General features: G+C 42.4%; 3 protein-coding genes across 6 annotated transcripts in view; 2 read left to right on the forward strand and 1 right to left on the reverse strand.

Annotated features, from left to right (window-relative positions):
- Positions 1–8,395, forward strand: part of LOC118358359 (myosin light chain kinase 3-like) — a 34,376-nt gene extending 25,981 nt beyond the window's left edge. For both annotated transcript variants that reach the window (XM_035736111.2, XM_035736102.1), the window contains exons 5-13: positions 151–256; positions 1,171–1,264; positions 4,608–4,717; positions 4,943–5,084; positions 5,207–5,277; positions 5,531–5,659; positions 6,582–6,734; positions 7,575–7,710; positions 7,845–8,395. In XM_035736111.2, the coding sequence (XP_035592004.1) occupies positions 151–256; positions 1,171–1,264; positions 4,608–4,717; positions 4,943–5,084; positions 5,207–5,277; positions 5,531–5,659; positions 6,582–6,734; positions 7,575–7,710; positions 7,845–7,919 (1,016 nt within the window). In that variant the 3' untranslated portion in view covers positions 7,920–8,395. The remainder of the gene's footprint in view (positions 1–150; positions 257–1,170; positions 1,265–4,607; positions 4,718–4,942; positions 5,085–5,206; positions 5,278–5,530; positions 5,660–6,581; positions 6,735–7,574; positions 7,711–7,844) is intronic.
- A 150-nt stretch (positions 8,396–8,545) lies between these two features.
- LOC118358366 (origin recognition complex subunit 6-like) lies at positions 8,546–11,652 on the reverse strand. The gene is made up of 7 exons (XM_035736124.2): positions 11,299–11,652; positions 11,019–11,145; positions 10,718–10,881; positions 10,455–10,544; positions 10,251–10,360; positions 9,810–9,896; positions 8,546–9,659 (listed from the first exon to the last, which is right to left on the reverse strand). The coding sequence occupies exons 1-7, from the start codon at positions 11,361–11,363 to the stop codon at positions 9,532–9,534; spliced, it is 771 nt and encodes a 256-aa protein (XP_035592017.1). The 5' UTR covers positions 11,364–11,652; the 3' UTR covers positions 8,546–9,531.
- A 230-nt stretch (positions 11,653–11,882) lies between these two features.
- Positions 11,883–26,083, forward strand: LOC118358375 (vacuolar protein sorting-associated protein 35-like). 3 transcript variants are annotated; one of them, XM_052480299.1, is made up of 17 exons: positions 11,883–12,090; positions 13,096–13,194; positions 13,402–13,498; positions 13,647–13,770; positions 13,983–14,165; positions 14,621–14,840; positions 15,422–15,505; positions 17,127–17,236; positions 17,363–17,459; positions 17,745–17,893; positions 18,563–18,770; positions 21,936–22,091; positions 22,201–22,323; positions 23,204–23,383; positions 23,561–23,800; positions 24,241–24,384; positions 24,934–26,083. In XM_052480299.1, exons 1-17 carry the CDS (start codon positions 12,088–12,090, stop codon positions 25,111–25,113), a joined length of 2,397 nt encoding a protein of 798 aa, XP_052336259.1. In that variant the 5' UTR covers positions 11,883–12,087; the 3' UTR covers positions 25,114–26,083. The 3 variants fall into 3 exon arrangements, with proteins under 3 accessions (XP_052336259.1, XP_052336266.1, XP_052336267.1); XM_052480306.1 differs by having other exon boundaries at positions 13,108–13,194; XM_052480307.1 differs by having other exon boundaries at positions 13,111–13,194.
- The last annotated feature ends 232 nt before the right edge of the window (positions 26,084–26,315 follow it).

Genomic DNA, 26,315 nt, shown 5'->3' on the forward strand with positions numbered 1-26,315 from the left:
ACAATATGGATTGCACAACGGTATGTTACTGGGTGAAATGCAGTATGAATTTTGCTCCTCATGGTCTGTCAGTCCTCCAATAGGTCCACAGATCATTACCCATACCACCAAGCATATAATAAATCATGCTCCGGTGCTCTTCTCTTCCAGATGACTGCCCACCCTTGCCTGCCCCCTTTGAGCACCGCATTGTGAGTGCCAAGCAAGTCCCGATGGGCTCTTATTACGCTGTAAAGCCTAACGAGGTTCTCGGAGGGTGAGTCCTAATTCTTAAGGGCAACGAGAATGTGTTTACCGTACACATAAGACTGTGGTGTCGCATATATTATTCCCATTATTGTTACCCCCCCCCCCAAACCAAACCACAACATACTTACTGAAAGTGAGGGTTGCCAACTGTTATTTTACTGTTATAAACACACTGTCAGGTCTACCCAATGATGTTGGCTGACAATAGCGACGTAGAAGACACACCAGGAGCCGTTTGCTGCAGCAGCGGTAACCAGGCGCAGCGTTAGCAGATAAACAGGGGTGGCAGACTGACAGACTGAGCAGTATAGCATGATAGCAGGCGACGGGCAAAGCAGGGAGAGATAGTACGTAGCCGCAGAGCTGAACAACTGGCAACGCAGACATGGCTAATCCCCAACAGAGTCTGCAAATAAGCACTGGCTTCTTTTATGCTTGTCATGGACAGGGTTTATTTTGGGCAGGTGTTGAGTTCCCATTTGCATAGGGGCTTTTTTAAATCTCCGTGGTCCATGTCGAGTGGAGGCGCTCTCTCGCTACATCAAGAAGTTGGCTGAGTAAACTCTCCATGTGTGGCGGATGATGATGTACTTCCAATGAAACAAGAGGAGTAAAACAGGACCTTGGAGTATGTCAGCAAAGCCCTGACAGAGGTCAACGCAAAGGATACCCCCTCAAGGTTGACTGCTTGTGGGTCTGTGCCCTTTGGTTCCTTTGTCAGGGTGTCTGTAGCCTTGAGTTCTAGCATTTTAAAGGTTCTGCATAACCTGAAGCTCGGATTCTGAGAATACCGCGTTGAGACTCTGTGCTTGGGTGTATGTGTGCTCATCAATGTCTATGAACAAATATTTGTGTTCTCACCTGTCTCTTCAGCATGTATGTAAAGTATCTGTGCACTCATATGTGTCCTTGTTTCCACAGGGGACGTTTTGGGCAGGTCCATAAGTGTGCAGAACTGTCGTCGGGCCTAATCCTCGCGGCGAAGTTGATCAAAGTAAAGGGAATGAGGGAGAGAGTAAGTGGATATACAACAACAGACCTGTGGTCTTTGTACCCCTCCTCTCTCTGACTCCCAACCTTTCACCACCCACCCTGACCTCTCTCTATGTTCCTGTCAAGTTTATTTATGAGGTTCTATGTGAGCAATTCTCTAGCCGCAGCTTAAAGAGATACTCACACGTACAAACGTGCACGCGCACGTGCATGCGCACGCGCACGCGCACACGCACACACACACACACACACACACACACACACACACACACACACACACACACACACACACACACACACACACACACACACACACACACAAGCTCTCTCTCTATCTCAAAATTAAAAATTACTACGCAACAAAGTTAAAGATGTGACTCGACCAAATTTGTGTACACTACACGATTTTGGCCCTGATTTAGCTATCCCAGACAAGCTTTTGAGATCAGAGACAAAATCGCCATGTCACCAACTCATTTAACATGAGTGTGTCAGAGAAACAATCTGAGGGCTACCGATCTCATCTTTGAGCAGTCCCAGACGCCCCGATATTTTCAAACGCGTTTGATTTTATCGGCACAAAATCTGCAAAGCTCCTGTTTTGTTTGAGATGTGCAACGACAACTTTTGAGAACGGTGGTCAGTAATAGGTCAATGAGAGCTCGCCAGAGAAGAAGCCAGTGAGATGATGACGTTGTTCCGCATCACCCAGGATGTGTAGACTCTCCAGCAGGAGCCATGCCTACCACTAGTATTTTATTTCTTTTAGCAGGTAAATTGACTGAGAACACAGTCTCATTTACAGCAACAACACAGGGAATGGTTACAGGGGAGAGGAAGGGGGATGAATGAGCCAATTGGAGGCTGGGGGTGATTAGGTGGCCATGATGGTATGAGGGCCAGATTGGGAATTTAGCCAGGACACCGGTATTAACTCCCCTATTCTTACGGTAAGTGCCATGGGATCTTTAGTGACCACAGAGAGTCAGGACACCCGTTTAATGTCCCATCCGAAAGAGGGCACCATATACAGGGCAATGTCCCCAATCACTACCCTGGGATATTTTTGTAGACCAGAGGAAAGAGTGCCTCCTACAGGCCCTCCAACACCACTTCCAGTAGCATCTGGTATCCTGTCCAGGGACCGAACATGACCGACCCTGCTTAGCTTCAGAGGCAAGCCAGCAGTGGGATGCAGGGTGATATGCATTTGTACATGCCTTTGACCAAAGCAAAGGTGTCAAATCGTTATGAAGTTCAGAAGCAATGTTAAAAGTTCAGAAGTTCAGCTATGAAGTTCAGAAGCAATGTTATTGAATTCTAAATGCTGGCTACAAATTTCAACTCTGTATGGCAAGCGTGAATGGCAAGCGTGAATGGCAAGCGTGAATGTCTGACTGGAATGGCAAGCGTGAATGTTCTAGCTACATTAACAATCTAATCACATCATCACGTCATTGTTTTCACAAGACAGCGTGGTGGTGTGGAGAATCCTCATGACCAAGTGAAGAATCTTGTAGTGTGTGACACCCCGTCTGTGCCAGATCGGCAAGCAAGACAAATCACCACAGGAAAGACGGTTGTTTAATGTGAGAGGTTCAGCGATGTTTGGATTTTGAAAGTCGTGTAGTGTACACCCGGCATAAGAAGCGGTAGATCTGTTCTATGTGCACTATTTCTATGCTTCCCGTTGGTAAGTTTCATATTTGTGTCTTTTAATTTCGGATCTGTACACCAGCTTCAAACAGCTGAAAAAACTATATTTTTGGTTATTGAAAAGATATGTCCAGGAAATAGCAGATTGATTTCTGCATATTTTTACACATATTTAGATGTTCTATTCTTACTCTTTCCATTTCTCTTTGACACTCACAGACACACACTCGCTGAGAACGCACACAGCACGCACCTGTGTCTCTTTTACCCAAAATCCATCATGGCTCCCGTCAGGATTCATTTCACATCCTTCGCCTCCTATTACACCTGCTAATCACCACACTCTCTTTATAAGCATTTTTTTTTAACGATTCATTTTTGTCTTCTCTTCTGACCTTGCCTTTATTGACACATTGAATGAGTACAACAGAAAGCTGGTACAGAAAGCTGATATTGTAATTGTGATTAATAATGCATTTCTTAATCAATCATACACTAAGCAAAGTACGATGTTTCTCATGTCCAATATGTGATGTACGCATTTTGTTCAGAGGTAATACATTTCTGTTTGGTCAGAATGGCAAATGGCTCTTTTGTACTCCTAAATATCAGAAACATTCACTTTTAATTTGTTTCTTACTGGAATAATATCATATAATATAATATATTTTTAGGATATTTCAATTACTCCCAAATGAAAATACTTGTCTTTTACAAATTGTTATTGTAAAAGATAAGTATTTTAATATTGGAATGTGTTTGGAAAATACATTTGCATGTATTTGAAAATAGTCAAATACACTGACTCAAATACACTCCCATGCATTTAGCCCAGGTCGCTTGTAACGCCAGGGTAGTGGGTTCGATTCCCGGGACCACCCATACGTAGAATGTATGCACACATGACTGTAAGTCGCTTTGGATAAAAGCGTCTGCTAAATGGCATATATTATTATTATTATTAAGTATTTGAAAATACTTTTAAATAGTAGACTATTTATAGGAAATAATTTGAAAATACTTTCAAATAATTTCAATATAAGGCATTTATTGGGGCCACATTATTAGATGACTGATGGGGGGGGCTGTGTTGAAGCCACCATGCCATTTTGTCACTCCCCCACCATTGTAAAAAATATTTTGGAAGCTATAGAAATGCATTTACTAATGTCTACATTTGTTTTTGCAACATGTATTCTATTACAGACACCTTAATGTATACCTTTTAAATCATAGTATATATTTTTTATATTACTAATGTTACTGTCCCCACTACAACAGCAAAAATACTTAAATAAATGTAATTTTGACCTTGAACATTTAATTGAAATACTGTAGAATTCCATTCATTCATATGGAGGACTGTGCCTACTGGGTAGTGCCAATATGGCCGACCGGTGGCTTCAAAGCCTCTCACTGGCCAATAAATAGCATCAGCAATCCAGGGTTTGTATACATCATTGATATGAACCCAGGTCTGCATAAATACATCGTTCAATTAATAAGTTTAAGGTATAGTGTCATATACGTATAATTGGTATGGGTATAAGCACCCTCCAGAGTGGTTTGATTATTTTTTTCTCTAGAATCATGAAATGTGATAGATTGTGATTTTCCTTTTTGCTGAGGTTGAGTGACTTCCTGCTCTCTCTTCTCTTATTTCCTTATTCTCTCTCTCTCTCTGTCCTTCCTCCCACTGGGTAACAAAGGAGGAAGTGAAGAATGAAATAGGAGTGATGAACCAACTTAACCATGTGAATCTGATTCAGCTTTATGATGCCTTTGAGTCACGGACAAACCTTACGCTTATTATGGAGTAGTAAGTCATTATTCGCATTAAGTCAGTATTTAGAAATTGCAACTCTAATAGCACCACCTATCTGCATTTCATGTGGGTACGGCAAACACTGTTCCAGGCTATAAAGCAATGTTTTAGTGGAATTAACCTCTTATGCCACTTAATTTCCTCAGCTCTTCTTTGCTTCTTCTTGCACAGTAGCACAATATCACTTTTCCGGCACTGACCAGCTCCCTGTCTTTGCAGTGTGGACGGTGGCGAGTTGTTTGACCGGATAGTTGACGAGAACTACCTGCTGACAGAGCTGGATGCCATCGTGTTTATGAGACAAATCTGTGAGGGGGTACAGTACCTCCATCAGCAATACATTCTTCATTTAGACCTCAAGGTAAAAAGCGTAACCTATACATAGAATATATTGCATGACTTGTTAGTTTGACATGGATTTGAATTATATTACGTATCCCCCTGGTGTGAGGATTCTTACATGCTCTCCTTGTTTCCTCTCAGCCAGAGAACATTCTTTGTGTCAACTCCACAGGGAACCAGATCAAGATAATAGACTTTGGTCTGGCCAGAAAGTATGTTTCTCAGTATTTTCTCCATTCAGTGACCATAACTGTTTTAATCTACAAATCTCATCTATTGACATCCCCCTTTTCCCATCATTCTCAATTGAGTAGCCAATGAGGTAGTCATGGTAACAGTCACCTAGTAGACAGCTTGGTAAAAAGTTGGCCATCTCTGTAACTCTGAGTCTCCACCCATGAAGCTCTGTTGTAAGACGTGGGATCTTTATGTTCCCATAGTTCAAATGTGCTTGTCTCCCCTCAGGTACAGACCCAGAGAGAAACTAAAGGTCAATTTTGGCACCCCAGAATTTCTGGCTCCTGAGGTGGTCAACTACGACTTTGTCTCTTTCCCAACGGACATGTGGAGTGTGGGAGTCATTACTTATATGCTGTGAGTCTCTCTCTCTCTCACACAAACACACACACACACACACACACACACACACACACACACACACACACACACACACACACACACACACACACACACACACACAGAGAGAGAGAGAGAACCACCTCCGCTTGACAAATATACTCACCACACACCTCTGCAAGGCAGCAGAATCAGTCATACCTTGTAACACAGTGGACACAGTGTGTAACATGAGGATCTGATCTGTTGTAAAGGGTCAACCAATGGTATCGTAGCCACCGGAAACATGCTTGCAATCCATCTATAAATGCACATTTGTCTCTTGTCACCCACACTAGCACACTGTTCAGCTATGACTAAATTCATACCCACTGCTGCCCCCTCGCAACGTTGCCTGTCAACCTCAACCATGTGGCCCTGAATGAACTGTGTGCATCCCAATGGCCGTCTGTTTTTTCGCAGGACCCGGCAGATTCAATTAATGATAATAAACTGACAGCTGTCCAAGGAGATTTAGGAGGGTTCGCCCAAAATAAGAATGTGTGGCTGTCACACTTTATGCCCACCAGCTTGCCTGAATACCTAGCACTACCCAGGGCTCCATGGTGCTAATTGAATTATTCTATTCTATTTAGAGTAAGCATCAGCATGTGAGTGTGTTTTGTTTCAATTTCTCTGGAACGTGGCACACACTTCTGCTCCTTCGTAACCAATGCCCACAGTCTTTTGTGTTGAAGTGTGTTATGGGTCTAAGATTCATATTCTCAAACTTCATATTTGCATACCTGGCCCGTACTTTTCATTCCATGCAACAGGACACTGAGGCAGAGCTCTCTGTAGCATCATGACTTTGATGACTGCTTTGTCTTTCTAATGAGTCAGTGTATAGAAGGACTGTATGAAAATGTAACTAACCCAGAATATCTCCCTGTTTTATTAGTCTGAGTGGACTGTCTCCATTCCTGGGGGACAACGATGCAGAGACTATGAACAACATCCTTCACGCCAACTGGGATTTTGATTCAGAGGCATTTGAGAATGTCACAGAGGAAGCTAAGGACTTTGTTACCAGACTGCTGATTCCAACTAAATGGTATTTCATATCTTCCTTACAATTGATTGCCTATTCATCTATATTGTTTCTCCCTCTTTGTCCTCCCCACTCAATCATGGCCAGAGCACCATCTCATTTGATCAAATGAAAAGGCCTATTGTTTGCCTAAGGCAGGAATATTCCAACTGAATACACCTCATTGCCACTTAATCACAATCAGACTGTTGATGGTTCATTTGGCCATTTGTCTAAATGGGTTATTTGAATATGTGCCATGAAATCCAAACGAGTTGAGTAAACAGGATATAGAAGGTCAATAGAAAGTAGCACATTTGAGTCACATTAAATGCAAACTACACTGCCAGGGCCTGAGTGAGTTGTGTGTGCTCTCACACTGGACTGTTCACTGAGTGGTCAGCTGGCAGGCAACAGGAACCTTGTTGTTCTTTCTGTGCTGTGTCACCATTAATGATCTGGTCATTCCTAATCGGGTTACTTAGTTGTGTGTTATTCACCCCCACACCCACTATCAGCCATGGTGAAAAGGATCATAGTGGGCTCATCATTAGCCTCTCTCTGTAGACTACTTTTCTTTCCAGGGAATGGGTACATCTCTGCTGTTAGCAGCAGCTATTTCATTATAGGCTAACAACATTAGATGAGGCATGGGTTACGAAGAATGTTTTCACCCCATAATGGCAGAGGCATTGAAAACTCAGTTTAGAAACAGAAAGGGGAAATACGTTTTTGGAAGTCGTCAAGTTTTGGGAGTTGTACCACATCGTGTAAAAATATAGTCAACCAAGTCTCTTGATTGAATGTCCATTTGGGCTGTAGACCTGTGTGTATTGATACCCCTATCCTGGGTCTGTATTGTAGCAGTCGACTCAGTGCAACTGGCTGCATGAAGCATGCCTGGCTGAACAATCTGGAGGATAAAGCCAAATTGCACCAGGTTCGGCTCAAGTCCCAAGTCAAGCTCCAGCGCTACCTGGCCGCTCATAAACAGTGGAAGGTGAGGACTGAAGCCATTTACGCATGTTCGCATGCAATCTCATCATAGGTCACATTGCATCTGTGTTAGTGAATTGTCGGAATACAATCTTTATAAGAAAGTGATCTAAATTCAATGATTCTACTTCCTTGCAGAAACACTTCTATGTGGTTGCTGCAGCCAACAGGCTGAAGAGGTTTCGCCAGCATCATCCCATAAACACTGTATAGCAGTGAGAAGACTGCTGTCAAAGACCGAGTAGTTGTGCCTCGCGTGTATTGCTGACGTGCTGCACCTCCATGGCAGGCATTCCTGCCATTTATGCTAGTTGGACTGAGGCAACAGAACAGGACGTGATCTGCAATAGTGTCTGGCATTGGTATGCAAATTGCAATGGACATTTATTGAAATGTACTGTAGTATTCTACTCACTTTTTATACGGTACAGTGCACAACTTTGTGCAGTCTTCCTGTGGGTGATGTTAGTGGTTACTAAATTATCTAGGGCTCACAGTGCGCTTCAAGCAGGTTGCCTACTACTTACTTCGGTGTAATTGTTTATTTAATGACAAATCTTACTGACATATGTTTGAACTGCTTTACTGAATGTACATCAAGTTGACATCACAATGACAAATTACTCGCAAGGCTTTCTTTTTTTTTTGGTTATTTGAATATGGTAAGTGAATCTTCACAATCACACAGATGGCCTTGTCTTGTCTTTCCTTCTATGAAGGCTTTGAATAGGCCACTTTTTTTGCATGCTACACAACCTGACTGTACGGTGTTCCCATATAGCATTATTTTGTGACAGTGTCCCCCACCTCCACTTGAAATCAGCAAGAGTAACTCAATATGACTATAAAATGTTAATTTATTAAATTAAGTGAAGCCACAAAGACACTGACTTCTACTATTGTCAATAGTCCCAACACAGAGGCGTCATAACACCCATAAACACAAAAATGGTTACAATGGTTTTTCCCACCATTCATTTCACGTCGTGAATTTGACAAATTCTAATTCATTTTGTGTTTGGTGTAGGTTTACCTTCGCATGCCATTTTGATAGCGGTGTTATTCTCTCGGACAGGGTGAGTTTTAATCAATACATAAGCCTCAATTCTCACAATGCTAAATATTGACACATTACCTTGTCCGAGAGAGATTTGTGCAGTTATCAAAACGTCACGCCGGGGTAAGCCTACACGAAACACAGAACTTATACTAAGTATTTCTAAAATCCCAGATGGAAACATTAAAAACAATTTGACTCATACTGTGGTACTCAATGTGGTCTAAATAAAAAAAACAGTTGATAATGCCAGCTGCCAACTGTTAAAACAGTCTATAATACACCATAAATTGTGATTTTACAAAATGAGGGAAATTGTAGTTAGCCGTTTAAAAACACCACAGAATGTTCATCTTAAAACTGTACAAATCCAACACATAGACCAGCAGAATTCTCTTAAGAGTACATCTCATACATGACCACTGAGGGGCAGACAAGTCAATGTACTGTTTGAATAGAAACATATCATGCTTGCTTATAGCATAAAATAACCATGGTTGAAACAAACAATGATCAAATAAAAAACACCCCTTTCAGTTAACTGAAATAAATCAGATATGGAGCTACTGTGTGCTTCCTTAGCAGACTTGTACCTGCTCATTAGCGTTCACATTCAAAGAAAACAAGAGCTCCAGCCTCACTACTCAGCACTGCATACATCATTTTCACTGAACACATGCCCAAGCTTGTGAGAACCTTTCCCCTCAATCAGCTCAGCCACGACACTCTTTCTTAATATATAAACAGCAATGAATTTCAAATTAACTTTCATGCATTGGCTTGTTTGGCTTTAAGGGCATTTTCCAAGATTCTTCGCTTCCACTCTTCGTAATCCTCTGTTGCACTCTCCTCAGAGTCCACTTTCAGCTGCTTTTGAGACATTGGCAGATCTTCCTCTGAAATAGAGGAGGAAAAGGCCTTGATAGACTGCAGAAAATATTCCCTCCAACACTGTTTTAATTCTGCACAACAGCAAAGATTAAGAGTTCCAAACTTCTAAGGACATAATCAGGAATTTGGCATGGTTGTTATTTGGTCACATTTACCTTCCTCTTTTTGTTCAATACTTTCCATGAGTGTGTTCTGTCTTTTCTGTGACATTTTAACTGGATTCTTCAGTGGAGTGGCTTCTTCTAATAAGAAAAAAAAAAAAAGAGTAAAAAAATCAAGAGATACTTAAAGATCATACCTGAGAGAGGACCATACCTGAACTCACTCTACCTACTGCCAGCACTGATTTCAGCCACAACATTCAGAGATTGCCTGTAATAGGCATGTTGTACAAATGGCAAAAGTACAAATGGTCATTATGAAAAAGGCCACAATAATTCATACACCAGCTTTCTGAAGCGTATGTCGCAAGAAAAAGGTATCGTTAGCTAACAGAACATTATGGCTCAGAAGTACGTTTTTAAATCCTAAGGCCCTTCCTGGGCTTTCCCACCATATGTTAGTCAAACCCCTTTATCATTTGACAGCAGACTTACTGCAGATGTCCTGTCCCAGTTTCTGGAGCTGGGTGCACAGCCTGTCAAAGACTCCCTTTTTGGCACCAGATGATGCGACCAGCTTCCTGTCCACTTTGATCTTCAAGCATCTGGAGAGATGTGGGGATATGGGGATAGTGATTAGATTTTATTAAATCATCAGGTCGAATGGTTTATGGAGAAACAGAACACGGTAACACTCACTTGCATGCAGCGTTCAAAGCAGCTGTAGTGAAGAGTGGTTTTGACAGGTCCACATCTTTCTGCTGAGCAGCAGGAAGGCTTGCTTCATACCTGGAACACAAACATGGGTTAATCTTAATAAATGAACATATTTACATTGATAAACTTATACGATATTTGGGACTGTCTTGCTCAGGAAAGAAGACTTGCTTAAAATAGTAGCTTCCAAAAGATTTATAGAATAGTTGTGTTGGCCAGATGTAGGCTACTCTTCAAGTCCTCACCGTTCTAGTATTTTGGTTGCTACTTTGACTGCATTCATGCACCCAAACTGAACAGCAAGGTCTCGGAGTCCCAGGTGAGAATCAAGGCCAAGCATGCATTCCATGGCCTTCAGAGTGCTTTGATACTGCTTATTTTTCAACCCGGATAATGTGACGATATATTCCTGAAGAAACATAGCACAAAGACAGTTTTCATAGGGCACGTTAGCGGAGCAATACCAGGGTAATTAGTTATTTGATTAAGAGGCGAGGTGCCTTGTCATCACAAAGCTAAATGTAAAAAATAAAAATAAAAACGTACTTTGTCCAGGGGTAACTTCGTTGATTTTGCTGCCAGCTCAAGACAAATTATTGCTTTGCTTGTACCAGTAGTATTTTTGAGTCCTGTGCATCTAACCAGGGATAGCCGCATGTACTCCTCTGCTTGGCTGTAATATAGATGCAAAACAGGGTTTAGGAAACATCAAGAAACAAAATAATAACAGCTGTTGGCAAGCAGGTTACCTAGCTAACGTTAGCTTTGAACTATGGTCCCGTCTCAAGTATACTAGCTAGCTAATATGATCATTTTACAGACTCACCTTAGAACTCTTGCAGAGGTTATACCCATTTTAGATGCAAGTTTAGTAAACAGTTCTTTTTCCATTTCCAGTAAATAACAAATGTTCGTGACTGCCAACGAGAGAATAAAAAACAAAGACCTCCAGTCGAGTAGTCAGACACAAAAACTTGCCAGACCCTCGCCGCCAAAATGTCCGACGCCATCACGCCCACCAGCCATCTTTCGACATTCTATTGGCTATGACGATACGACGTCTGTTTGCGTACTTGTTGCTGAAAATAACAACAGAATACACACTTTTTTTTTTACAAAGATAATTGAGCATCAAATGATCTAATCACTATATATTTACATACATCACATTGTATTAATTGGATCTCCGCTGTCTAAATATTAGCGTTACCACTATTGTAAACTGTAATTTAGCCAATGGGAGACGTATTCCCACACTTTGTTTTTGGCTCAGCCAATGCGGGCGAATCTGTGGAAAGGGTAGCTTGGTCGTCACTAGTTATTACAGCCACAAAGTATAACCCCGCCCATTTCTACCATTTATCTTCTTAAAACATGTTTTTTTAAACCTAATCATAACCTCAACCATAACCACACTGCTATGCCTAACCCTGACCTTAAATTAAGAACAAAAAGCAAATGGTTGGGTTTATTCATTTTTACGATATATTACGAGTTGACTTTGTGACTGTGATAACTAGTGGAAACTGGGTAGCTGGGTGGATTGATAGCAGTCACATGACTGGGAAACGATTTCAGGGTTAGCTACCAGTTTGCTGATACAAACTTGATAATCATGGTAAGTGAAACGGATAAGATAGATACTCTTTATAAGTGTGATTATTATCCATCCAATCCTTCTGTTTGAGTCATTCATTTTAGGTATTGTTTTTTTGTTATTGCTGTATGGCTGATACTGAGACTCAAAAACAGACTCCAGTTGTGTGTGGCGCTAGCTAGCTACGGCCTATCTAAAAACGATATAGCTACCTACCAGCTAGTAACTGGCTAAGGCTATTGTAGGCTAACTGTCAACACATTTCATTTTTGAAGAATCGACCGATTCGTTGTTGTCTTATTATTATTTCTGTCTCTTACTTTTAAATGACACATTTCACAAAGTCAAAGGAGTACAGTTTGATAGTTAGTATTTTCATGAAATGTCTAGACTGTAGTCAGTTAGCAATCTAGCTAGCTAACGGAGCTAGTAAAGATCAGAGAGTATATCGATTTAACTTGGCATATCTAACTAGTGAACAAGCTAGAAATGGGTTATCCGTGACAGAGGGCCAAATATACAAACCTGGCCACCACAACTAACGTTAGCTAGCTACTTCAATAGATAGTTGATGGCTAAGCAAAGGTTAGCCATCAGCTGTCAGTCATTGATCATTCATTCTGGTGATGTCAGTATAGCTAGACATAAACATGGTTAGTGTGAACACTGCATATACGAATTAGTAGTTAACCACTTGATAGTCTAATGACTCAGTGCTAGCTTGAAGTCTGCACCTATTACAGTCTTGATGAGGCAAGTTAATATTTTTCACCATTTCTAATCTCAGGCCATCCAGAACGCTGACATTAGGATAACTATGAATGAGCAAAATCAATGTTTATGTTGGCCAGTACAGTACCATCAATCATTTCATTATTTTCCTTGGGGCATAGCCAGTTTACTGAGCATCTGAGTCAATGTCATGTCTCAGCTCACTGTAACTGTAAACCACTGTAGCTATAATGGTGGAGTATGTCAGAGTAACATGCATGGCATTCCTCTGAGCTTCAGTGTGCTGTCTTTCAGCCTACCACACAGCAGTCACCCCAGGACGAGCAGGAAAAGCTACTTGATGAAGCCGTGCAGGCTGTCAAGGTCCAGTCATTTCAGATGAAACGTTGCCTGGTAAGATCTGCCTATTTCCTTCTGTGGGGGGCCCTTTGACTTCCTTGTCTTTTCTGTTAACAATATAGCAAATATGTATTGTGTTCTCTGACCCTCATTAGTGCATGAGAGAGACACTGTTTCCTAGCCACAAGTTACACTACAGCATATTTTGGAGCAGTGTATCAGAGATTAATGTAACTGTACTGTTTACACTTCCATCTGTAGGACAAGAACAAGCTGATGGATGCATTGAAACATGCATCTAACATGCTGGGTGAACTCAGGACCTCCATGTTATCGCCAAAGAGCTACTATGAACTCTGTATCCTTTACCTACTGCAACCTATGGAACTTTGGTCTAGACATAAAAAAAATACTTGTTTCATTCTCCAGATCATTTGACTGTTCTAGGCATGTCCAGGTTTGGTGTTATTTACAGTTGGGCTATGAGTCCCTAATTCTGAGTGCAGACATGGCCATCTCTGACGAGCTCCACTACCTGGAGGTGTACCTGACAGATGAGTTTGCCAAGGGCAGGAAGGTGGCTGACCTCTATGAGCTGGTTCAATATGCAGGGAACATCATCCCCAGACTGTGAGTACTCAAGCACCCTAATGATTGTGTCAGCTAGTGAATAAAGTGAAGTGTAAATGGAAAGCTGCACATGTTCTCTTGGACTAGCCTACTTGTACATGTGATCAATCATGTGACAACAATGTCCTCTTTTTCGGCAGTGCAAACTCGATGCAGCTTGACCCTTGAGGAATAGGAAACGGGACAAGTAATGATCCCCCCTCTCTCCCCAGTTACCTGCTGATCACTGTGGGGGTGGTGTATGTTCGCTCCTTCCCTCAGTCGCGTAAGGACATCCTGAAGGACCTGGTGGAGATGTGTCGTGGGGTGCAGCACCCGCTGAGAGGCCTGTTCCTCAGAAACTACCTGCTGCAGTGCACCCGCAACATCCTGCCTGATGATGGGGAGCAGCTAGAGTAAGAACAAAGGGAGAATCTCAATTACATACTCCTTGTGTCCTCTCTCCTCGCCTCTTTCACGAAACCCTTTTGGAGGAAAAGGTCAGAGGGGAGGGACCTCTGGCTTTCTCATCCAAAGGTTTTTAGAAGGAGGTGAGGAAAAAGAGGACGCAAGTAATATGTAATTGAGATCCTCTCAGTCTCCTCACACGGCTCCCCTCCTGAGCTGCCCCTCGCTCATTCTCATCGACCGATTCCCACTCGCAATCCAGGCCTCAGTGTGTTAACCAGAAATCCTCGTTATGTTGTTTCTGTCCTCTGATTGAATGAGGATTTGAGCTCGTTGTTTAGCAATCATCCCAGAAGTTTTAAATGTGACTGTTCAATTATTGATTTAATGAAAGGGCCTATATACTTCCTCATGATATATCATACTCCACCTAATGAGGATCTCATCTCTAACCTCTTTCCAGAGGGGAGGATGCGATGACGGGAGACATTAACGACTCCATTGACTTTGTGCTGCTGAATTTTGCTGAGATGAATAAGCTGTGGGTGCGCATGCAGCACCAGGGCCACAGCCGAGACAGGGAGAAGAGGGAGAAGGAGAGGCAGGAGCTGCGCATCCTGGTCGGGACCAACCTGGTTCGACTCAGCCAGCTGGAGGGGGTCAACGTGGAAAAGTATAAACAGGTTTGTGATTGCATATATATATATATATATCTCTCTCTCGACGTCTAGAGCTGTACATTAGCGTGTACTGGAAGTACAATGGAACCTTTGACATTAACTCTAAATGCTGATGTATGAGTTATCTGGAACTGCCGTGAAGACTGTAGTTAATATTAATCAGAATGGTTGTTTGCCATTTTTCAGATATTGGCTTGCAAATGTATTCATGTATTTCAATTGAGAGCGTCATGCCATACAGAGGAGACTAGGAACACAGCATGCACTGTTCTAGAATAAAGAGCACCTGTAGGGTTTAGCCTTTGTTGTTTGTCTAGCTGAGGGAGTGGAGACGAGAGAAGATGATCCTTGTCAAGCTCAGAGAGGGGTTCTTAACCCTGAGCACCTCTTTTGATGTTTTATTTCTGCTATTATATCTACTTTACCTTAGAAATTATGTTTGGCAAAGAGGGATGCGGTATTGGATAAAATATTACATTGAATATGTATTACAACGTGCAGAAAATACACAAATACGTAAGTCTCGTATATCTAGAGAGGGTGCCCATTGTGTTGCATTGTATTTGGGTTATTTCTCTCCCCAGATTGTGCTGTCCGGTGTCCTAGAGCAGGTAGTAAACTGCAGAGATTCCCTGGCTCAAGAATATCTCATGGAGTGCATCATTCAGGTAATTACTGTTTCCAGTTTGTCATTGCGTCAAGGTTTGTAGTAGGAAATGCATACACAAGAACTAAACTCAGCAAAAAAAGCAACGTCCTCACTGTCAACTGCGTTTATTTTCAGCAAACTTAACTTAAATATTAAACTTAAATATTTGTATGAACATAGCAAGATTCAACAACAGACATAAACTGAACAAGTTCCACAGACAATGTGACTAACATAAATGGAATAATGTGTCCCTGAACAAAGGGGGGTCATAATCAACAGTCAGTATCTGGTGTGGCCACCATCTGCGTTAAGTACTGCAGTGCATCTCCTCCTCATGGACTGCATCAGATTTGCCTGTTCTTGCTGTGAGATGTTACCCCACTCTTCTACCAAGGCACCTGCAAGTTCCCAGACATTTCTGGGGGGAATGGCCCTAGCCCTCACCCTCCGATCCAACAGGTCCCAGACATGCTCAATGGGATTGAGATCCGGGCCCTTTGCTGGCCATGGCAGGGCACTGACATTCCTGTCTTGCAGGAAATCACGCACAGAACGAGCAGTATGGCTAGTGGCATTGTCATGCTGGAGGGTCATGTCAGGATGAGCCTGCAAGAAGGGTACCACATGCGGGAGGAGGATGTCTTCCCTGTAATGCACAGCGTTGAGATTGCCTGCAATGACAACAAGCTCAGTCCGATGATGCTGTGACACATCGCCCCAGGCCATGACGGACCCTCCACCTCGATCCAGACCTCAGGCCTCGGTGTAACGTTCATTCCTTTGACGATAAACGTGAATCCGACCATCAGCCCTGGTGAGACAAAACCTTGACTCGTCAGTGAAGAGCACTTTTTGCCAGTTCTGTCTGGTCCAGGTAAGGTGGGTTTGTGCCCATAGGCGACGTTGTTGCTGGTGATGTCTGGTGAGGACCTGCCTTACAAAAGGCCTACAAGCCCTCAGTTCAGCCTCTCTCAGACTATTTGTGGACAGTCTGAGCACTGATGGAGGGATTGTGCGTTCTTGGTGTAACTTGGGCAGTTGTTGTTGCCATCCTGTACCTGTCCCGCAGGTGTGATGTACCGATCCTGTACAGGTGTTGTTACTCGTGGTCTGCCACTGCGAGGATGATCAGCTGTTCGTCCTGTCTCCCTGTAGAGCTGTCTTAGGCGTCTCACAGTATGGACATTGCAATTTATTGTTCTGGCCACAGCTGCAGTCCTCATGCCTCCTTGCAGCATGCCTAAGGCACATTCACACAGATGAGCAGGGACCCTGGGCATCTTTCTTTTGGTGTTTTTCAGAGTCAGTAGAAAGGCCTCTTTCGTGTCCTAAGTTTTCATAAATGGGACTTCTAATTGCCTACCGTCTGTAAGCTGTTAGTGTCTTAATGACCGTTCCACAGGTGCATGTCCATTAATTGTTTGATTCATTGAACAAGCATGGGGAACGGTGTTTAAACTCTTGACAATGAAGATCTGTGACATTTGGATTTTTACGAATTATCTTTGAAAGACGGGGTCCTGAAAAGGGGATTACATTTAAAAAAAAACAAAGGTTATTACTGATTCATCACAGACTAGTCACATGGTGGAGGCGTCACCCTACTGCTGTCTCTGGCCCTTCTCCTCTTCTAATAGGTCTTCCCTGATGAGTTCCACCTTCAGACACTGAACCTATTCCTTCGTTCCTGTGCCGACCTGCATCAGCACGTCAATGTCAAAAACATCATCATCGCTCTCATTGACAGGTGACGTAAACTCTGCGACATATGATTCAATTTCAATCAGTACACTACACGCGGGATTGCACTTTTCCATTTTCCCTTTGTGTTGTGCTGGGAACCCACTGACGCAATTGGTCTTCTCTGTTTTAGACTGGCTTTGTTTGCTCACCGAGAAGATGGACCTGGAATCCCTGCTGAAATCAAACTGTTTGATATTTTCTCCCAACAAGTAGCCACAGTTATACAGGTAAGTGATGGAGAAAGAGTTTACTTTTTTTTTTTCTTCTCCTGTCTTTCTCCTGCAATCCATTTTCCCATTGATTTGATCTTTAAAAATTCCCCTGCACATGTTCTATTGCTGTATTGTTAACTCTCACTCAAAAGACAAATTCTGGCACAAAATCTAGGTCTAGTTTTCCTCTCATCGACTCAATCTCATGACCTTGATGTATGCTTAAGTTTAAGAAATTAAACTGAAGTAGGCTACATTTGATACGTTATTACCTTATTGTGTATTTTATCCCCCCCCCAGTCCCGCCAGGACATGCCTTCGGAGGATGTGGTCTCATTACAGGTGTCCCTCATCAACCTGGCAATGAAGTGCTACCCTGACCGGGTGGACTATGTGGACAAGGTGTTGGAGAGCACAGTGGAGATCTTCAACAAGCTCAACCTGGAACAGTAAGAGCAGTACCATGTCCCTGTCTTAGTGTTACATTAGTCAATCCTCTGGGTAGTTCTTTTTCTCCTTTGTTTGGTAGAGGAATTCAACTTTGCATCAGTCCAAAGATGTACATTAATGTAAATTAAAATCAAATTATATTAGCAGGGGTTGTGTTAATGCAGAATTCTGTGTTTTTCATGCAGGGGAAGAAAATAATATGCTAAAACGCGTAAGACCATATCTTGCTGCATTTAGAAACGCAGATCTGAAATGCTTCTTATTGTAATTTCAGCTCGTCAGACTAATTTTGTAATTTAGTTGCACTGATAAGAAGTTCCACTGATAAAAATGAATGAACGGGCATTCTAGCAGCAGACAGCGCTATAACTGATGTGTAGCTACCTTTATCGGTGTAGTCTTAAATTTTACCATAGAAAAGAAGGTTAACTTCAAGCAAAACGTCCACATCTATGATCTCAAATCTCTGTAAGAAGTTTGAGGTAATCTCTTAATGAAATTCCCTTTTTGCTTTAGACAAAAAATAGATATAATGAATTTGTTTTGCTGCCAGCATGTGATAGTTGGAAGTTTTATTATATTTCCCAATTTTCAAAGATAGCTGGAAAAGAACTGCCGTTGCTACTGCAGTATTTTCATTCTCAACTATTGTCTCCCTCCTTTCAAAGCATTGCAACCAGTAGCGCGGTCTCAAAAGAATTGACTAGATTGCTGAAGATCCCAGTGGACACCTACAGCAACATTCTGACTGTTCTGCAGCTCAAGCACTTCCCTCCACTCTTCGAGTACTTTGATTATGAGTCCCGCAAAAGCATGAGCTGTTACGTTCTGAGCAACACTCTGGACTACAACACCACCATTATAGCCCAGGAGCAGGTCAGTACACACACCCCAACGCACACATAAGGTACCAGTCAAAGGTTTAGACACACCTACTCATTCAAGGGTTTTTCTTTATTTTTACTATTTTCTACATTGTAGAATAATGGTGAAGACATCAAAACTATGAAATAACACATATGGAATCATGTAGTAACCAAAAAAGTGTAAAACAAATCTAAATATATTTGAGATTCTTCAAAGTAGCCACCCTTTGCCTTGATGACAGATTTGCACATGCTTGGCGGTCTCTCAACCAGCTTCACCTGGAATGCTTTTCCAACAGTCTTGAAGGAGTTCCCACATATGCTGAGCACTTATTGGCTGCTTTTCCTTCACTCTGCGGTCCAACTCATCCCAAACCATCTCAATTTGGTTGAGGTCGGGTGATTGTGGAAGCCAGGTCACCTGATGCAGCAGTCCATCACTCTCCTTCTTGGTCAAATAGCACTTACACAGCCTGGAGGTGTGTTGGGTCATTGTCTTGTTGAAAGACAAATGATAGTCCCCCTAAGTGCAAAGAAGATGGGATGGCTGCAGAATGCTGTGGTAGCCATGGTGGTTAAGTGTGCCTTGAATTCTAAATAAATCACTGACAGCACCACCAGCAAAGCACACCCACACCACCTCCTCCATGCTTCACGGTGGGAACCACACATGCAGAGATCATCCGTTCACCTACTCTGCGGCTCACAAAGACACAGCGGTTGGGACCAAAAATCTCCAAGTTGGCCTCATCAGCGTAAAGGCATATTTCCACCGGTCTAATGTCCATTGCTTGTGTTTCTTGTCCCAAGCAAGTCTCTTCTTCTTATTGGTGTCCTTTAGTCGTGGTTTCTTTGCAGCAATTCAACCATCAGGCCTGATTAACACAGTTTCCTCTGAACAGTTGATGTTGAGTCTGTTACTTGAAATCTGTGAAGCATGTATTTGGGCTGCAGCCATCTGAGGTGCAGTTCACTTTAATGAACTTGTCCTCTGCAGCAGAAGTAACTCTGGTTCTTCCTTTCCTGTGGCGGTCCTCGTGAGAGCCAGTTTCATGATGGCGCTTAATGGGTTTTGCAACTACACTTGAAGAAACTTGAAAAGTTCTTGACATTTTCCAGATTGACTAACCTTCATGTCTTAAAGTAATGATGGACTGTCATTTCTCTTTGCTTATTTGAGCTGTTCTTGCCATAATATGGACATGGTATTTTACCAAACAGGGCTTTCTTCTGTATACCACCCCTACCTTGACACAAAACAACTAATTGGCTCAAAAGCATTAAGAAGGAAAGAAATTCCACAAATGTACTTTTTTAACAAGGCACACGTGTTAATTGAAATGCATTCCAGGTGACTACCTCATGAAGCTGGTTGGGAGAACGCCAAGAGTGTGCAAAGCTGTCATCAGGGCAAAGAAAGGGAGGTTGCTTTGAAGAATCTCAAATGTAAAATATTTTTTTTATTTGTTTAACACTTTTCTGGTTGCTACATGATTCCATATGTGTTTTTTTTCATAGTTTTGATGTCTTCACTATTATTCTACAATTTTGAAAATAAAGAAAAACCCTTGAATGAGTAGGTGTCTTAACTTTTGACTGGCACTGTACACACACACACACTGATATATGCTACTTACTTACATTTTTGCACATTACACATTAAGCTGTGTTCTTTCCCACAAGTGTTTTCTTGTTGGGCTCTTTTTTACCTTACTTTATCTGTTTAGGTAAGCATCCACAAAAGGCTCCTTGTATTGTATACTTCCAAGCAGTGTGCCTACGTATTTTCATCAATTCTCTTCAAGATATTGGCTGTTCAAGGCACGTTAACCTTTTCTAACTTTTCTATTTGGAAAAGGTCAATGTGAACCATGATTCAGAGCACGTCTCTTCTAAGAGAGCTCTTAGTGGGACTCCAAGAAAACGTTGATTTCCCATTAATGCCATAAGAGGCCTTTAAAAAAAAAAAAAGCCTTTCTCTCAAACGTATAACTATCTTCACCCATACCTTTTTGACCGTGATATAACTTAAACTCTATTACAATATACTTGCAGTTTGTTGATTTTTATTTATTTAAAAATATATATTTTATTTTTTCGCTGCTTATTGCCCTTTCCGGTCTGCTCAAGAAAGCGTATTGATGATAGTGCCTTCAGAATGTATTTACACCCCTTTTTACTTTTTCACATTTTGTTACAAAGTGGGATTTTTTTATTTATTTAATGGTCTTTTTTTTGTCAACGGTTCACACATAAAATACTCTGTAATGTCAAAGTGGAAAATTATGTTATTTTGAAATTGATTAGATAAGTATTCAACCCCCTGAGTCAATACACATCACCTTTGGCAACGATTACAGCTGTGAGTGTTTTTGGGTCAGTCTCTAAGAGCTTTGCAAACCTGGATTGAATAATATTTGCACATTTATTATTTTAAAATTGTTCATGCTCTGTCAAGTTGGTTATTGGTCAGTGCTTGATTGTCATTTTCAACTCTTGCCTTGGAGTTTAAAGCCATTTTGGCAAAACTGTAACTTGGCCACTCGGGAACATTCAATGTCTTCTTGGTAAGCAACTTCGGTGTAGATTTGGCCTTATTTCCCTGCTGAAAGGTGAATTTGTCTTCCAGTTTCTGTTGGAAAGCATACTGAACCAGGTTTTCCTCTAGGATTTTGCCTTAGCTCTATTGTGTTTGTTTTTATCCTAAATAACTTCCTAGTCCTTCCTGAAGACAAAGCATACCCATAACATGATGCAGCCACCACCATGCTTGAAAATGTGAAGAGTGGTACTCAGTGACGTGTTGTTGGATTTGCCCCAAATATAACATTGTGTATTCAGGACAAAAAGTGCATTTATTTGCCACATTTTTAGCAGTATTACTTTAGTGCCTTATTGTCAACAGGATGTATGATTTGGAATATTGTTATTCTGTACAGGCTTCCTCCTTTTCACTGTCATAGGTTAGTATTCTGAGGTAACTACAATGTTGTTGATCCATTCTCAGCTTTCTCCTATCACAGCCATTAAACTCTGTAATTGCTTTAAAATCACCATTGGCCTCAGTGACAGTCTCAATTTGATCCATTTGTATTTCGTGGAAAAAGTCAAGAGTACTTTCTGAAAGCACTGTAAATATCTCACTGCTGAAGCACCGCTTTCTCTCTCCCTCAAGGTGGATGCCATCTTGACCCTGGTGTCGACACTGATCCAGGACCAGCCAGACCAGCCCGCTGAAGACCCCGACCCAGAGGACTTTGCTGAGGAGCAGAGCCTTGTGGGTCGCTTTATCCATCTGCTGCTTTCCGATGACCCCGACCAACAGTATCTGGTAAGCCTAGCTCACCGTACAGTTGAATTCCGGCACAGTATCATGTGTTTTCAGGAGATGTGTTGTATGTATTTTATGTGTTAATGGAGGTCTCCGTCATGTTCTACAGATCCTGAATACAGCCAGGAAGCACTTTGGTGCTGGGGGGAACCAGAGGATTCGCTACACTCTTCCACCGCTGGTGTTTGCTGCCTATCAGCTGGCCTTCCGCTACAAAGAGAACTCTTCATCAGTACGTAACCCTTACCCTAACTACACGGAACAAAAATATAAACGCAAAGTGTTGGTCCCATTTTTCATGAGCTGAAATACAAGATCCCAGAAATGTTCCATACACACAAAAAGCTTTTTTTTTTCTCTCAAATGCAAATTTGTTTACATCCCTGTTACTGAGCATTTCTCCTTTGCCTAAATAATCCATCCACCTGAGGGGTGTGAGATATAAAGAAGCTGATATAACTTCATGATCGTTACACTGGTGCTGGTGACAATAAAAGGCCACTCTAAAATGTGCAGTTTTGTCACACAACACAATGCCACCAATGTTTCAAGTTTTGTGGATGGGTGCTGACTGCAGGTATGTCCAACAGAGCTATTGCCAGAGAATTTAATGTTAATTTCTCTACCTTAAGCTGTTGTTTTAGAGAATTTGGACGTACATCCAACAGGCCTCACAACTGCCGACCATAACTATAGAACTCCACCTCCTGCTTCTTCACCTGCGGGATCGTCTGAGAAGGGGGGTGCTGCTGAGGAGTTTTTATCTGTAATTAAAGCCCTTTTGTGGGGAAAAACTCATTCTGATTGGGCCTGGCTCCCCAGTGGGTGGACCTGTCTCCCAAGTCAGAGGGCCAATGCCCTCCCAGGCCCACCAATGGCTGCTCACCCTGCCCAGTCATGTGAAATCCAAGATTAGGGCCTAATTAATTAATTAAAATTGACTGATTTCCTTCTATGAACTGTAACTCGGTAAAATCTTTGAAATTGTTGCATGTTGCGTTTTTTTTATATGTTTGCTCCGTATACATATCGTTTTTTTAGGAGGATGATGATTTATAATACACAGGAAGGTGGATTTGAACTGTTTCCTCTTTGTTGAACGCGTCCCACAGGATGATAAATGGGAGAAGAAGTGCCAGAAGATCTTCTCATTTGCCCACCAAACCATCAGTGCTCTGATCAAGGCTGAGCTGGCTGAGCTGCCCCTCAGACTCTTCCTACAGGGGGCGCTGGCCGCAGGAGAGATTGGCTTCGAGAACCACGAGACTGTGGCCTACGAGTTCATGTCACAGGTACAGGGGACAAAATGGGTTGAGTGTGACATATTGGAAAGAGGGAGGGAGGTCACTACCCCTCTTTGCCTTAGGTTTACTTGTGCCCTGTGTTGGTAGCAATGATCCACTGATTTTGGTGAGGAATTTTTCTATATCTGTTTTCTCTGAGAACCCCCTCCTCCCTCCCTCACCCAGGCCTTCTCCCTGTATGAGGATGAGATCAGCGACTCCAAGGCTCAGCTAGCAGCCATCACGCTGATCATCGGCACGTTTGAGAGAACGAAATGCTTCAGCGAGGAGAACCACGAACCGCTGAGGACACAGTGTGCACTCGCCGCCTCCAAACTGCTCAAGAAGCCAGACCAGTGTCGGGCCGTCAGCATCTGTGCACACCTCTTCTGGTCCGGACGCAACACTGAAAAGAATGGAGAGGAGGTGGGGGTTGTGATCACAAAGAGGAGGAATACATATAATTATTGTGTAGAAACAGTGCAGTACTAAAGATGGTGTCGCCATAGTAACAGGACATGCAGTAACCGTCTAGTAACCAAGTTTTGAGACGTATTTATTTTATATAACCTTTATTTAAGACTGATTGCCTTGCTTTGTCTTCTGTTCTGATGAGAGGTTAAAAAAAAACATATATTTTGTTAAAGCGGGGTGGTAATTCTAAGGTTCCTTGTGTATAATGACATGCATAATCAGAGTATTGAAGCGTGAGAAATGCAGGACGAGGTTCTCTTTGTTCTATGATTGGTTGCTGCTGAAGTGACTACGAACACGTAGCACTTTCAACTTCCTCTTTCTTCATTACAGGTGGCATGTGTGTGAATGCGTGGTAGAGTTTTACACCTCGCCTGTGTCTCTGTTCTCAGATTCGTGACGGGAAGAGGGTGATGGAGTGTTTAAAGAAGGCCCTGAAAATCGCCAACCAGTGCATGGACCCGTCATTGCAAGTGCAGCTCTTCATTGAGATCCTGAACCGATACGTCTGTTTCTACGAAAGAGAGAATGATGCGGTATGTGCACATTTCTTCCTCCTCGTCTGGACTACCACTCATTCCTGACACGCTTGTTCAGAACCAGGCCTACATTATGAAATCCTGATGTCCTTTCAACGCACTTCAAGTGCAGACGGTCACATTGAGCTCCCTGGAGAGGTGCCATCCAATCTCCCTTGTTCTCTGAGATTATTGGAACAGTGTTAGGACTTGCTTGGACTCCAAGGTGACGCCCACTGTTGGTGGTTATTTACCAGCGCGGGAAGGACAGGAGGCTACAGCTCACCCGCCCACTCTCCTCAGATAGACACCCCATCTGCATCAGGGGGTTCTTTTTAACAGCTAGAGGGTACCAGGCCTCCAGGGACTGAGAACAGGGGCTCCATAGTCATGACAATTTCAGACACTAACAGAATTTTCCCCGCTTAATCATTGTATAACTTTTGTTTTATAACTGAGTATATTTATACATATCTACAGTAGGTAACACATTGTTGTTTTTTCTAACTCATTTCAACCTGTTTGAAATTATTATTTAAGATCATGAAACGTCTTGATCCCCTGTAGGTGACGGTCCAGGTTCTGAACCAGCTGATCCAGAAGATCCGAGAGGACCTACCAAACCTGGAGGCCAGCGAGGAGACGGAGCAGATCAACAAACACTTCCACAACACACTGGAGCACCTGCGTCTGCAGAGAGAGTCGCCGGAGGCCGAGGGACCTGCTTATGAGGGCCTGGTGCTGTAGGGCTCGCTACACTTATAAAAAAAATATCTATATATATTTACACACACACAGACACATGTACACTCACACCAGGGTATTCCATCCATTAGGGAAAAATGCCATTCCAACCAACAACACCTGCCTTCCATCACCCTTTCTCTATCCTTTTCTCCTCACTCTTCTTCCTTCTATCATCCCTCTTTATTTCATGTTACCATTTTTAGCATTAGGTGTTGCATTTAATGGTGTTGCTTTTGAGAATACATGGTGTACAGGCTGCGGTTTGCCTTGCACTTCCTGCGTGTTGTCATTCCTTAATATTTGACCATTTCTGTCGTCCGTCGTCACCCTTAGAAGGAGATTATATAGCCAGTGGAAGCACATGTTTAAACTTTGACCCCTACTCTCCTCCCCTCTGTCTGTATGTCATAATTTCATGGTCATGCAGAAGAATGAAATAATGCCTGTTTTTAGAGAATGTCGCGTCATTACGAGGTCGTACTGGGGAGTTATTCCATTGACCTCACGCTGTGACCCAACAACCCCTTCTCCTCCACGGACTAACACCTGGGCTGTAGATTTTCCTTTGCACTCCTCTCTCTCTCTCTCAACGGCTTCACTCATTTGGCTTGAGCTTTTTTTTTCTGGTTGCAGCCTTCTGTGGTTAACAGCCATTTGTAGAGAGTTAAGCGGCGTGCGTTGGTGCATGCTTTTACATAGACCTGCTCTGGCTATCCATGAGTGGTAGGAGAAACTGATGTGTATGATGCCCCTTTTTGTCACTGGAGCTTATACAGTGGCGGCTAACCTTCATTTCTTTGACGTCCACATTGATTAAAATGTCTTCGTTGGAGGTGGGTTCTATTCATCTCGTTGTCTTCTGGATTTTCAACCCTACCTATGTATTGTATGTATGACCTACTTGTAAATCAGCAAAAACAGAATAAGTATCATCTATGTCATTTGCACAAATAAACAAATTGATATTAAACCTACGTGTCCTTCTGTTATGCTGCAGATTACTAGCCTGTAGTTTTTGGTCGGTGCACTGAAGTGCAAATGAGGGAAGATTCACATTTGTTTACAGAATGACTCATTGGGTGCTATGAAAGACAGACAAGGTTATTATTAAGGGTGTATTTTTTTTTTTGAAACACTTGGTGGTTTTCTACCATTCAGTATGGTATGGTCAATGTTGTATTTAGTTGTGACTCGTGCTTACC

The sequence above is a fragment of the Oncorhynchus keta genome, chromosome 2, assembly GCF_023373465.1.
Source record: "Oncorhynchus keta strain PuntledgeMale-10-30-2019 chromosome 2, Oket_V2, whole genome shotgun sequence".
NCBI classification, from domain to species: Eukaryota; Metazoa; Chordata; class Actinopteri; order Salmoniformes; family Salmonidae; genus Oncorhynchus; species Oncorhynchus keta.

Bases quoted from the DNA above. Each gene is read 5' to 3' on its own strand.
- LOC118358366 (XM_035736124.2), bottom strand. From the start codon at position 11,363: ATGGAAAAAGAACTGTTTACTAAACTTGCATCTAAAATGGGTATAACC. The intron at 10,545-10,717 runs GTGAGGACTTGA...TTTGTGTTCCAG, and splicing joins GCAACCAAAATACTAGAACG to GTATGAAGCAAGCCTTCCTG. The intron at 10,361-10,454 runs GTGAGTGTTACC...ACATCTCTCCAG, and splicing joins GCTTTGAACGCTGCATGCAA to ATGCTTGAAGATCAAAGTGG.
- LOC118358375 (XM_052480299.1), top strand. The intron at 14,166-14,620 runs GTAAGAACAAAG...ACCTCTTTCCAG, and splicing joins GATGATGGGGAGCAGCTAGA to AGGGGAGGATGCGATGACGG. The intron at 17,460-17,744 runs GTAAGTGATGGA...TCCCCCCCCCAG, and splicing joins AAGTAGCCACAGTTATACAG to TCCCGCCAGGACATGCCTTC.